The sequence below is a fragment of the Poecilia formosa genome, unplaced genomic scaffold, assembly GCF_000485575.1.
Source record: "Poecilia formosa unplaced genomic scaffold, Poecilia_formosa-5.1.2 Scaffold48, whole genome shotgun sequence".
Lineage (NCBI taxonomy): Eukaryota > Metazoa > Chordata > Actinopteri > Cyprinodontiformes > Poeciliidae > Poecilia > Poecilia formosa.
In genome coordinates, this window is record NW_006799987.1 from 1,111,834 (window position 1) to 1,125,438 (window position 13,605).

At 42.8% G+C, this 13,605-nt stretch overlaps 1 protein-coding gene and 2 long non-coding RNA genes across 17 annotated transcripts in view; 2 read left to right on the forward strand and 1 right to left on the reverse strand.

Moving 5' to 3' along the window:
- The window catches only part of LOC107836305 (uncharacterized), a 143,037-nt gene that overhangs the window by 115,204 nt on the left and 14,228 nt on the right, over positions 1–13,605 (reverse strand). The gene's annotated exons all lie outside the window — the stretch shown is intronic.
- ryr1b (ryanodine receptor 1b (skeletal)) overlaps positions 1–13,605 on the forward strand; it is a 127,086-nt gene that overhangs the window by 30,436 nt on the left and 83,045 nt on the right. For all 15 annotated transcript variants that reach the window (XM_016671662.1, XM_016671653.1, XM_016671659.1 and 12 more), the window contains 13 exons: positions 842–977; positions 1,071–1,166; positions 1,890–2,008; positions 2,102–2,235; positions 3,098–3,339; positions 5,063–5,255; positions 6,028–6,244; positions 6,318–6,422; positions 8,707–8,810; positions 8,894–8,977; positions 9,532–9,691; positions 9,785–9,932; positions 10,854–11,059. In XM_016671662.1, the coding sequence (XP_016527148.1) occupies positions 842–977; positions 1,071–1,166; positions 1,890–2,008; positions 2,102–2,235; positions 3,098–3,339; positions 5,063–5,255; positions 6,028–6,244; positions 6,318–6,422; positions 8,707–8,810; positions 8,894–8,977; positions 9,532–9,691; positions 9,785–9,932; positions 10,854–11,059 (1,944 nt within the window). The remainder of the gene's footprint in view (positions 1–841; positions 978–1,070; positions 1,167–1,889; positions 2,009–2,101; positions 2,236–3,097; positions 3,340–5,062; positions 5,256–6,027; positions 6,245–6,317; positions 6,423–8,706; positions 8,811–8,893; positions 8,978–9,531; positions 9,692–9,784; positions 9,933–10,853; positions 11,060–13,605) is intronic.
- Positions 11,713–13,305, forward strand: LOC107836304 (uncharacterized). Its single transcript, XR_001662178.1, has 2 exons — positions 11,713–12,567; positions 12,606–13,305. It is a non-coding gene; the product is annotated as an uncharacterized LOC107836304 (long non-coding RNA).

A 13,605-nucleotide genomic window follows, 5' to 3' on the forward strand; every position in this document is an offset into this window, starting at 1 on the left:
AGGGGAGGGGAGGGGAGGGGGGAGTAACAGAAACAGTAGTTGCTTGGATTTTAATCGGTGCATTTTGTATACAATGAAAACATAGATGTTAACAAATAAACTGGACAGTATGCTGTACGTTTAGTGACATTTTCACAGTTGCGGTCTTGACTGGTCTTGAAATAAAATGCCGAGTCCGCAGCGCCCGAGACCGAGACAAGACCGAGACCAAATGCGGTCGAGTCCGAGACGAGACCGAGACCATCAAAAAATGGTCTTAAGACCGGTCTTAAGACCAAGACCAACTTCGAGTACCACAACACTGCTGAAAAGTAACTTTTCAACCAGGTTTTTAGAGTTCCGCTTTGGTTGCTAGGTAACGGGGCTGGGCTCAAGTGGGGTTGCTAGGTAACGGGATAGTGCCTCGTGGTTACAACTTATTAATGAAGAAATATTTGAAACAGCTCATTTTCCAAATACCAAACACATTAACTTATTGCCAGAAAACGACCTGGTGGTTTATTTAAGTTTTTAAATACTTCAGCTGTTTTTAGAAGCAGTGGTGACTCAAATGGAAGTACAAAAATGTGAAAAAAAGTGGATTTTTCCTAATAGGCCCACATTAAATCCACTTGGTCTCCATATTTGTCGACTCTTTCTTTCAAAACACCTGCCAGGGTGCCGCTGTAAACTATAGGAAAATTTGACGTAAGGAAGACACCACTGAGACGCTTTTAGGCAAAATATCGCAGAGCTAAACAAATTTACATTTTCAGACTTTTCTGAATTATCTCAATATTTCATTTTCTAAACTTCGCCCAACAAGAAAAATGACAGCTGCATCACTTTTGTTTTACTCTAGGGAATGATCACCATAGTGTTGGAGTGCATCGACCGGCTGAATGTCTACAACACCGCTGCTCACTTCTCTGAATTTGCCGGCGAAGAGGCGGCCGAGTCCTGGAAGGAGATCGTCAACCTCCTTTATGAGCTGCTGGGTGAAGAAATAAACCTGAAACTCAGGAAATTCACAGAGTAATACCTCTGTTAGACGAATGATCAGGATTACTCTTTGTTTTTCCACCTCACAGCTTCTCTTATCAGAGGGAATCGCTCGAATTGTGCGTTGTTCTGTGACAATCTGGACTGGCTGGTCAGCAAACTGGATCGTCTGGAGGCTTCCTCCGGTAAGCTACTGGAAAGATTCATTAATGTTTATTAGTGGTAGGAATTTAAAAATATTTAATAACGCAGGGTCTGTATTCAATCAGTCGCAATTAATTGCAACAAAATAAGCAAAATTTTTAATTAAAAAACCCTTTTTGCTGCTAAGTTGTTGAATAAATACATATGAGCTGAAAAACAAATTATTTAATGTTTTTAATTATTTAAATATCACTCAACTTTAGAAATGTGAACTGTGGATGCTAACTTTAGCTTAGGGACGTCTGTGCTAGCTGCAGCAAGTTTAGCATTGAAATGCTAATTTAGGCTTGAGTAGCTTTGCTAACAGGCAAAGTTGTCCTTTTAGCACAACTTTAACACAACAATAGTATTTTCCAGCGTCACGTCAGATTGTTTTTACAAGCAGAAATTAACACGCAGTCAAACAACAGAAGCTGTTCTTTTGTCTATCACTGATGTTTGGATGTTGTTGTGCGTCAGCTTTACGGTTGTACTGGAAACGTGTAAATAAGGTTCCAGCCAGAACTTTCTATGTCCAACAAAGAGATTAATTAAAATGAATGCAAAAATTATCAAAATTAATGTGTCAAAGTCCAGGCCATAATTTTATGCTACATTTAGTTTTCTTCCTTCTATTTTCTTTGTAAATTTTCTGCCGTTTTTGTATAGTTTTTTGGAATATCCTCCATTGTTAAATGTTAAAATCCTCCATTGTTTGCATTCAGGAATCCTGGAGGTGCTGTACTGCGTCCTGATTGAAAGTCCAGAAGTTCTGAACATCATCCAGGAGAACCATATAAAGTCCATCATCTCTCTGCTTGACAAGCACGGAAGGAACCACAAGGTCCGCATGTGGCCTGTGGAATATAATCATGATTTAAATTCTGATTTTGATCTTAAAAACTTGAAGGTGGTTCTAACCTGTTCGTTCCTTTAGGTTCTGGACGTCCTGCGCTCTCTGTGTGTGTGTAACGGTGTTGCTGTGAGGTCCAACCAGAACCTCATCACAGAAAACCTGCTGCCAGGTCGAGACCTCCTGCTGCAAACCAACATTGTCAATTATGCCACCAGGTCTGAAAATGGCATGTTATGCTAATGCTAATTTATTTTGTCATTTATTTTTTATTAAGCCTCTGAAGCACCCAGAAATGTGATCAAATTGTGTCTGATGGCAGCAAAGAGGCTAAAATCCTTTTTAAAACATGTTTTTGTGTTCATTTGTTCAGATGGTGGCTGGAACAGGTACCTAAAATGCTAGCAGCGCTAACACTAAAGCACTAATTATTAGTTCCGCTAATGCTAACGTGCAGTGCTAAACCAACACAGTGTTTAGCAGGAGCTAATGCTAAAGAGCTAACTTCTACTCAAACTTTATCCACTCTTGAAAGACTACAAACCAATAAGGCCCTTCGATATCGTACTGATGTATATGAAAATAGATGAAAATAAACATCGGACTTCCTGAAGGATTCTTAATAACGAAACACCCAAGTAAATTAGCGGTTTAGAATTGATCCGGAAAAATTCATTTAGTGGAAGTTAAATGTGTTAAATGTTTTCAAAGCTGGCCAAATTAGAGCATAGAGTTTACCTGGAAAAATTAATTTATGGCATGCTAGGTGTGTTAAACATTTTCAAAGCTAGCAAAAGTGACTCCATTAGCATTTGCCTGGAAAAATGCAGGTGAAGCTAGTTCTCTAAATGTTTTCAAAGTTAGGAAAATCACTAAACAAAAATCCGCCATTATCGCATTAGTGGACGTTTGCCCACCACTGGTTCTGATACGTGTTGACACGATTCATCTGTTGAGTTAGCTGTGATTTTAGGCTTAAATCAGATTTAAAATGTGTCTGGAAAAGCTCCTGAAAAAAAACAGCTACAATTCAAAGAGATGCTAGCTTCAGTAACTGTTGTAATTTTGCTCCTGTCTCAGTGTGAGGCCAAACATCTTCCTGGGCACCTGTGAGGGCTCCACGCAGTACAAGAAGTGGTACTACGAGATGATTGTGGACTACGTGGAGTCCTTTGTGACGGCGCAGGCCACCCACCTGCGCGTGGGCTGGGCCATGACGGAGGGCTACAGCCCCTACCCTGGAGGAGGCGAGGGCTGGGGGGGAAACGGTGTGGGAGACGACCTCTACTCCTACGGCTTCGATGGGCTGCACTTATGGTCAGGTAGGAGGTTTATTCATTTATTTTACCCGTTTTGGTTATTACAATGTCAGGTATTTACACAGACTGAATGAATTCAAGAGGATTCTTAATTTATTAAAATAAAGTCACAAAATGTTTCCAAAAAATTATCAATTTGGCCCAAAATAGATTTCAACTCATGTAAAGAGCCTGTTGCAATAAGCAATAAATCAATTAATCGCATGATAAATTAAAATGAGTCCAGTAATTTTAATTTGCGTGATTATTTTCTTTTTCTACAACAAACTGGACGGTAAAAGTCTTCAGTCTGGTGTTTTGGTCTCAACTAGCAATTTTTCATAATTCATTTTATTTGTTGTTTTATTTGTTTACCTTGAATATTTAAAATGTTTTCCAGTTCTAGTATTAAATGTTCGTTAGAATTTAAAGTTGATTGACCTTTAAAGATTTAATCTTAACCACTGTATTGCTTGAAAATTGTCTCAAAACAACAATTTTATCATTTATTACAATAACTTTTGGGACAATTTATCTGGCCTATAAATAAAAAATAACAAATTAATATTCAGAAACTTAAATGATAAGCAAATACTGGTCATAATAATAATAAGTAATTTTAAAATAAAACACATACTAATTGACCAGAACTAGCTGGCCTAAGCAGATGAAAAACTAAACAAATAGCAAACTAATTTACAAACAAATGGTATTGGGACCGGATAAGGAGAACAAAACCAGTTTGGACTTTTATTTATTCACTCCAGCTGCAACTTTAAAGGAAACTGGCAACTCAAAAAACAAAAAGAAATTAATCTGTTGCAATATATTAACCGAAATATAGTAAACTGACAAATAACTGAGGGTGGCCAGAGTTTTTGTAAGAGTAGCAACACTACTTTAACATGTTTTTACTCAAGTAAAAGTAAAAAAGCATTTCGTAAACCGTCCACTGGAGAACCTAGAAACTATTTATCAATTATTTAATATTTAAATATCACACCATCAGACGTAAATATAAAGTTATGTGGAAATTTTGGTATTTTAAGAATCAAAATGACCATAATTCATATAAGTAACAAAAAATAACAAAATCAGGCAAAATAAATATTTTCTAAATCAGTTTCTTTCAGTATAAAACTTCAGAAACTTTAACAGAAACGGCAGGTGTTTGTCTGAGTCGGTGAGTTTTGGTTAAAACATGTTTTCATTTTTTTCATTCATTAAAATTTCTGGGTAGAAAATCCACAAATTTTACTCAAGAGTAGAAATACCTCATAATAAAATTACTCAAAGTACATTGTAGTAAAATTACTTCTAAAAATACTTTTTTTTTTTTCAAAAAAGTTACTCAAGTAAATGTAATTGAGTAAATGTAACTTGTTACTACTGATAACATTATTTAACGTTAAGAGAATAAAAACAATTAGAAGCTGTCCATTTTTTTTTTTTTTGCTCTAGTGGCCTTTATTTGATAGTTAATTGAGAGGAAAGTGGGTAATGAGAGAAGGGGGAAGACATGCAGCAAAGGTCACCAAGGCTGGGAATCGAACCTGTGACAGCTGCGTCGAGGACTGAGGCCTCCATATGTGGGTTGTGCTTAACCCCTGCACCACCACAGCACACCCGAAAGCTGTCCAGTCGTTAACATATTGTCCAGTCGTTAACCACTGATCTTCAGCTCAGCTGTGACTCCTCAGTGTTGGCGCTGCTGCAGGTGTCGTTGACTCTTGGCTGTGTTGTGCAGGTACGGTGGCCCGCCAGGTGGCGTCGCCCAGCGCTCACACTCTGGCGGCGGACGACGTCGTCAGCTGCTGCCTGGATCTGAGCGTGCCCAGTATCTCGTTCCGCATCAACGGCCATCCGGTTCAGGGCATGTTCGAGAACTTCAACGTGGACGGCCTCTTCTTCCCGGTCATCAGCTTCTCCGCTGGAGTCAAGTCAGTTCAGATCATCCATGGTTTATGATCCTCTGATGTCTGATTGAGTTAAATAAAGTATCTTTTTTCTAACTAATTCACTTTTTAATGGGGAAATTCTGAGGCAATGCAGAGGCGATGTTTCATCATTTAATCCAGTTTTTCTCCTTTGCTGGAGTTTACATAGAAAACTGCAGATGTTATTTACATTTTCTGTCATTAACTGAGATGTTTTTTGAGTTCAAAAGTGTTTAAAGGTGACAGGAAATTTGAAAATGTAACTTGATAATTATGTGTTATTTGAAAACTGCAAGATTAATACCTGAACAAAAGCAGACACTACGAAGAAACTAAAATAAATAAACAGTGCTTAGCCTGGCAGCCTGCCAGGCTTATAAAGCACAGAGGGAAACCCTGAAACTTCGTTGTATTTCACTGGACTTTTATGTGACACCCAGTGGTGTCCAAAGTGCGGTTCGGGGGCCGTTTGTGGCCTTTCTGAGTGATTTTATGTGGCCCACATTCACAATACAAAAATGGAGCAAATTTGATTTTCCAACATGAGGTTGGAGATTGATGCAGAAAAATAAAATTTTCAGAAAAGATACCGATAAATTCACATCAACATTTGTTAGAAATGTTTCCCACTTTTACTTTATGGTCACATAAATTAGAAATGTTGGTTTTGAATCATTGCTGGGATTTTTTTGTCCCTTTTAAAGAAGCTACAAGAGTCTTCATTAATGTCTGAGTTTAAAAAAGCCGAGGCCGTCTTCTGTTTGTGTGACCTCAGAGTTCGGTTCCTCCTCGGCGGTCGACACGGAGACTTTAAGTTCATGCCGCCGCCAGGCTACGCGCCGTGTTACGAGGCCCTGCTGCCCAGGGAGAGGATGCGCATCGAACCCATCAAGGAGTACAAGCACGACTTCGACGGTGTGCGCAACCTTCTGGGTCCCACACAGTCCCTCACCCACACCTCCTTCACCCCCTGCCCAGTGGACACGGTGCAGGTACTGCTGTTGGGTCAGGACGCAGCAGCATCTACCAGTTTTCTGTTGTCTGATTGCTGGTTTTCCTGCTTAGATCGTGCTGCCGCCACATCTGGAGCGCATCAGGGAGAAGCTGGCAGAGAACATCCATGAGCTTTGGGCCGTGACTCGCATTGAGCAGGGATGGACCTATGGCAGCGTGAGTTAGGGGTTGAACGACTACATATTTTTTAAGGTCGACTACATCATGATAATAGTCGAGTCGATGTCGACTAGTCGCGGTGACGTCATAGTGACGTAAGCGCAAAAACCCTTCACATCTACTTGGAGGCTTTATCAGCTATTTTCACGGCAAGTATGGACCCTTCCCACACACACACACTCCCCTTCTCCTGCTTTTACTAAGTCTATTATGCAGAATTAAAAGAGCAATAAACAGATCATTCTTCGTGAGCAGGGAGAAAAGTTCGTTGTACAAAGTCGGGTATGACTTTTTTTTTTTTTTTTTTTCCAAACACCGGCTGATGCTGATGATCTCTGGATAGTTACTCGTATAGGAGTCAAATTATCACACTGACCACTGGTGCTTTTGGAACATCACAAACTAAACTTATTATGAACGGATCCCGTTTGGTTACAGTTGAATTTAACGAAACCTCCTGCTGCTCCTCCGCCCGATGCGCAGCAGGATCTCTGCTGACTCAGCAGCGGCTCTCTGAACCGACATGCAGACGGCGGCCGAGATCGCCCTATCAGATCCTCAGGATGAAGCTTGGACTTAGTTTCCAGATGTAGTCAAATCATATCTTTATAAGAGCGTAAAGCTGCCAGGTTAGAAGCTTCAATACGCAGGGTGACGCTGATCAGTTGGATGGATAAAAAAGCCTGACATCATGACGCGTTGTAACACATTACTCCGGTAGTCTTTTTTATTTATTTATTTTTTTTTTTTTAAGGATTTTTTCGGCACTAGTTTATTTGACAACGATCTGACTGTAAGGGGGCAGAGAGAGCGGAGAGAGGCATGGGCCCAGCGAATGGAGGACGGGAGTCGGACTCCTGATTACCGCGGGCTAAAGTCTCTGTATGCGGGACGCCGCGCTAACCACCGCGCCGCGCAACGCCCCTATTGCGGTAGCCTATGTTGTAATTTACAGTTTGTAATTATTAAATTATTTACATTTTTATACAATTTGAGCTTTCTGACGAACTCACCTAGTCCACCTTCTTTCATTTTCTGGGAAAAATCTGTTTAGTCATGTGATTGCGACTAGTCGACTGGCCCAGAAAAAAGTCAGTGCAGAGAAAAGAATCGACGAGTCGACTAGTCGACTAATTGGTGCAACCCCTAGCGTGAGTACGATCTCAGCCTCTGTAGGACGGTTCTCACACTGGACCCGGTTCTCACACCGGACCTGGTTCTCACACCCGATAGTCTGGTAGGTTCGGTCCAATATGGACCAAAGTTGTAACATTTGTTACATTTTTGTCTGGTGTGGTTCTCTTTCTCTCTGCAATGCGTCAAACGATTCAAACTAATAGAAAAACCTGTTCCCCTCCTCGCCTGTGGGGGCGCTGCATCCAAAAGACACTGAGCACAACTGTCTTTTTCATAAAATGTAAGCAAAAATGAACTTGTGTCAGATTTTATTGGTTGAAGGATCTAATCCGCTTGCTGCTTTTGGAGCGATCTCCATTTCAGATGTCTCTATGGATATTTTCACTTCTCATAGTCCAGAAGTGAGGGAATACAAAGTTGCAACATTTGTTACATTTGTAGCTGCTGCGTTTCTCTTTCTCACCACATTGAGTCAAACAAACTAAACTCTGAAAAACCTGTTCCCCTCCTCGCCTGTGGGGGTGCTGCACCAAGAACCACTGATGGAAACAAGACAAAAACCTCTGAAGAAAACACTCAGAACAAAATGTAAAGGCAAATCGAGTTGCATCAGATTTTAGCATTTGTAGGATTTCCCTTTTGTCTTTGGTAAAATACTATGAGGTATTTCTCCAGCTAGTGCTAGACTAGCTTGTTTGTTTTGGTTGTATTTACCCAGAATGTGGTCCACTTCCTGCTTTTGGAGCATTCTGCGGTCTGCTTGGTGTTCACATGCATTCGAACCGCACCAGAGTTCACTTCAACCGAACTGAGGCTGATGTTGGTAGCTGGACCAGAGTTTGCTTTATGTTCTGAATCAGTTTGATTAGCATCCACACCTCCCCAAGCAAACCGGACTTTCTAGACAAACCAACTATCGTTTGATTAAAGTGGACTAAACACTCTCTTTTAAGTATTTAAATAATTCCTGAAACACCGACATGTACATCCAGTTAGCAACATGTTGGGTTATATCCTGTTTATCTGCCTTAATATGAAACCACTATAAAAGCCCTGATTTGAGTCAGGATACATACAAAACCATCCATGAATTCTTCCCAGCTGTAGTTTTCTTCCTTTGTACCATAATTTTGTTTCTCCACAGTTCAGGGATGACAACAAGAAACTCCATCCTTGTTTGGTGGATTTCCAAAGTCTTCCTGAACCAGAGAAGAACTACAACCTGCAGATGTCAGGGGAGACTCTCAAGTGAGTTTGACGTTTACTGATCAGGTTGTGTCTGAGTCGGTTTCTGTACCCCATAATTCCTCTGAATTAATGTTTTCCCACAGGACCCTGCTGGCCTTGGGTTGCCATGTTGGGATGGGGGATGAGAAAGCAGAAGAAAACCTCAAGAAGATCAAGCTCCCCAAGACGTACAGAATCAAATCCATATCTCTGTTAGCAGTGGTGGGGGGCACAATCCTGCTAATCCGTTAACACGCTAATCGCTAAGCTATATACGATGTTATACCAAATGTTGTGCCATTGACGCATGGTTGGTGTAAACACAGTTGAATTTAGCATTTTAATCAATCATTCAAGTATCTCTGTATAACACATTTCAGTAATGAGGCAGTTCAAAGTGCTTTGCGTCATAAAAACACAAAAAGAAAACAAGATACAGTCAGTAATTAAGAAACCAGTAACAAACATTAATTTTTTTTCATTTATTAAAGTTAAAAAGCAACTGAAAACATGGGGGGGGGGGTTTAGCCTTGATTTGCAGGAACTCAGCTTTAGCATTAGCATCTGCTAAACACTATGTTGGTTTAGCGCTTTAGCCTTAGCAGAACAAATGCTTATAATTAGTGCTTTAGGGTTAGCAGAGCTAGCGCTTCAGCTAGCGGCGCCCTCCACTGTCTGTTTGCATATAAACTGTTGGATAATCTGTTCTGTTGGCCTGAACACGAGTTTCTCTGTCCGTTAGCTACGTGATGACCAACGGCTACAAACCCGCACCTCTCGACCTCAACCACGTCAAACTGACACCGAACCAGAACCAGCTTGTGGAGAAGTTGGCAGAAAATGGCCATAATGTTTGGGCGAGGGACCGGGTACGCCAAGGATGGACCTACAGCATCGTGCAGGTGAAACTGTTTCCAATCTTTTAGCTCTAATGTTCAAACAGACACTCCAAGACCAAGAGTTTCATAATGAAATTCCTGCACTACAACCTGTAGGACATCGTGAATAAGCGAAACCCTCGTTTGGTACCGTACAACCTGCTGGACGAGAGAACGAAGAAAACCAACCGGGACAGCGTCAACAACGCTGTCCGCACCCTCATTGGCTACGGCTACAACATTGAGCCTCCAGATCAGGAGAGCAGTAAGTCGGTTTATCTTGTTATTGACCCTTTGCACATGATGCCACGCTCTTCAAAACTCCACCCACTACGCCATGACAGACGTCCAAACGACCAGTGCTTTCTTTTAAATAAAACTAGTATAAAAACACATTTGTAACCTAATACCGCTTCTATTTAGTTGGTTTCACTTTAAAAATGGACATAGGGTGCTGCGGTCGGCTGCACAAACAGACAAGGGTAGAAACCACATTGTCATTTTATTTTATAACTTTTAATGAGGAAAGATGTAGCGGAGACGGATATCAGCCATCAATCATAATGACTGGCATTCCTCAGTGTAACCGCAGATTAGCTGCAAACACTTTTTACAAGGTAAGAAGACTAACTTTCATATGCTTAATAAGTAAATATGATTTGAAAGATATAAAATATTGCATTATGGAAAAGGTACACCGTGTCTAACCATTGGTAACCATTGGTAACCATGGAGACAATGCCACATGTATGGAAAATCTAGTTAGCATCTCGTCCTCTGTATGTTTTTAAGGTTCCTCCGGTATAAAGGGGAAACGTCATTTATGACATAGTGACATAAATCATGTGGTGTGAATTCAGGCAAAGTCATTAATTTGATCAACACGTCAGGAGGGAGGAGGTACGGGTCGGTTTGTAAGCTAGCTGTTTCAGGCTTCTGTAAATCCCGCTGTCTATGAGCCCCAACCAGGTGAGTTACGTTCACAGACAAATTAGCTCGACTCGAACAAGTAGAAGCCACAAATAAACTGGCAAAGACAACTTTGGAAAACAATTTCAGTCACTCAGTTCAATACTCCCGTCTCTCACTTAAAAACGTCCCACATGATTAAGCGACGTAGTTGTAAAGGGTCAATAGGATCTCTCATTTTCCTTCGATGTCTCACCTGTTTGTTTTGACGCTGCAGCTGGCCACGGCCTTGAGAACACGCGCGGGGACAAGGTCCGCATCTTCAGGGCGGAGAAGTCCTACGCCGTCACCCAAGGGAAGTGGTACTTTGAGTTCGAAGCCGTAACAACCGGAGAGATGAGAGTGGGCTGGGCCCGTCCCTGTGTCCGCTCCGATACTGAGCTTGGAGCCGATGAGCTGGCTTACGTCTTCAATGGCAACAAGGTCAGTCTGTGTTTTCAGCTTAATCTAGTTTAATTATCAGTATCAGAGTATAAAAATCATATAAACGGAAGATGTAAGGGTCTGTTTCATTCAATTGTTTTAGTATCAAATTTTAAAGGAGAGCTATTGTACCTCTATGGGCTAAACAAAACAAAAAATCATTCTTAGTCTGGTCAGTTTTAGGGTTTCTTGTCACTTTAAATCCAAATAAGCTACTGCTGGAGCTCAGCTCGGGTTGCTAGGTGACGGACAAAGTTCCGTTGGGGTTGCTAAGTAATGGGCAGGGCCTGCTGATTTATGGACCTTACCAAGCTCCGCCCAGAAACGCCCCTCGACAGTCCCACTGGCTGCATGGCTCACAAACAAAGCCTCGCGGAGCTTAGTTTCTATGTAAACATGGCATCTTTCACTTCGACTGACTCTCTGCAGAGTATTTCTGAGTCAATTAGTGTAGCGTTTCTGCCGGATTTTCAAAAAATATCAGCCACGACAATGGACAGGGGAACCAACAAGTTCATATCATCTTTTTTGGACGACATCAAGGTGTTTGAGCCACGCGATGCCTCCAACATTGTGCGCGTCGCAGCTAAATGCTACCGGTAGATGAGGAAAACAGCAGATCCTCACAGCCTCAGCATAAATATACTGTGTCATAATGAGAGGTACCAGGACTCGAAGGCAAGCAACAACTACGGACACCCAAACTCAGTTTACAGATTTATTGAACAGGAAGGTGTAATGGGGAAAACAATGGAGAGGTGAAGATCAGCGGCAGCAGGGAGGAACCGGGCCAGAGGAGGAACTGAGAAATGGGTGAGCAGTTAGACAGAGGAATAATGACAGGAATGATGATGTAACCTGATGAGGGCTTACGGATTGGGGGTTCAGGTGAGCAGAGGAGGGTACAGCAGTTGGGGCAGCGAGGGGTCTCCAGGTGGGGGAGTTCCAGCAGGTAACTGAGGGTGGACAGGCAGCAGCAGGGTGGTGGTGGTGGTGGAGGAATCCAGGGGCTCGGCCAAGCCGAACAGCGAGGGCCAAGTAGTCCAGGTGATCTGATTCTCAGAGAGAGGTCAGGGCTGGTTCTAGGAGGAAGAAAGATGGGAGAGGCGTCAGGAACAAGTTAGACACTTGAGACAGCACTGAGAGCTAGAGTGTACCACTGTAGAAGCGGAACCATCTGGCATCTTCTTCTGGGAAGCCTCTCCTATTTAAGGCCATTGTTGATTGGAGATGACGAGCACCAGCTGGATCCCGTCAGCCTGCCACCCTGAAAATGTAGAGAAAACACTCCCCCGCAGAACCCAACAGTACCCCCCCCCTCAACGGACGCCTCCTGGCGGCCGACCTGAAGAAGACGCAGCAGAACGTTCAAAAGAGGTTATAAGGGATCGGTCCAGTATAAAGGACCGTGGAACCCAGGACCGCTCCTCAGGGCCATATCCCTCCCAGTCCACCAGGTATTGCCTACCCCGCCCACGAGGACGCACATCCACAATGCGACGGACGGAGTAGGCCGGGTGACCATCAATGACCCGGGCGGGCGGAGGGGGCTCGGAAGGAGGGCACAAAGGACTTGAGATGTAGGGCTTGATCTGAGACACATGAAACACTGGATGGACACGGAGATGAGAAGGCAACTTAAGACGGACTGCAGATGGGCTAATTACGGTTTCAACAATGAAGGGACCCAAAAACCTGGGAGATAACTTGCGGGAACATGATTTTAGTGGAAAGTTTTTAGACGATAACCAAACTCTTTGGCCAGGTGAGAAAATGGGGGCAGGAACTCTCTTCCTATCTGCGAGACGCTTATTTTGGGCTGATGTTCTTTGAAGTGCAGCCTTAGTCTGGTTCCAAATACGCTGACAGTTCTGTATGTGATGCCTGACTGACGGAATGACCTTGTCTGGGAAGGACTCAGGTAGAAGGGATGGCTGAAACCCTTGTGAGGCCTCAAAAGGTGATAAACCAGATGCGGAAGAGATGTGCGTGTTATGGGCGTACTCCACCCATGGTAAGTGGACACTCCATGAGGTGGGATTGGAGGCACATAAACAGCGCAGTGTGTTCTCTAGTTCTTGGTTTAGACGCTCGCACTGTCCATTGGTTTGTGGATGGAACCCTGAAGACAAGCAAGGCCGAGCACCGAGCGCAGAACAGAAGTCCCGCCAGACCTGAGAGGTAAACTGAGGCCCCCTATCAGAGACAATCTCCGTGGGGATGCCATGAAGGCGAAAAACATGACGGAAAAGAAGTTTGGCGGTCTCTGCGGCCGATGGGAGTTTGGTGAGGGCCACCAGATGACAAGCCTTAGAAAAACGATCTATAATAGTGAGGATGACACTCTTCTGTTTGGATGTGGGGAGACCAGTGACAAAATCTAGAGAAATGTGGGACCAGGGACGGCTAGGAATGGACAGTGGTTGTAAGAGACCAGAAGGTGGGCGGTGTGAGGTCTTGTTTCTAGCACAAGTGGAACAGGCAGACACATATTCAATGACATCTTTATTAAGTGAAGGCCACCAGAAGTATCGACGAAGAAGGGC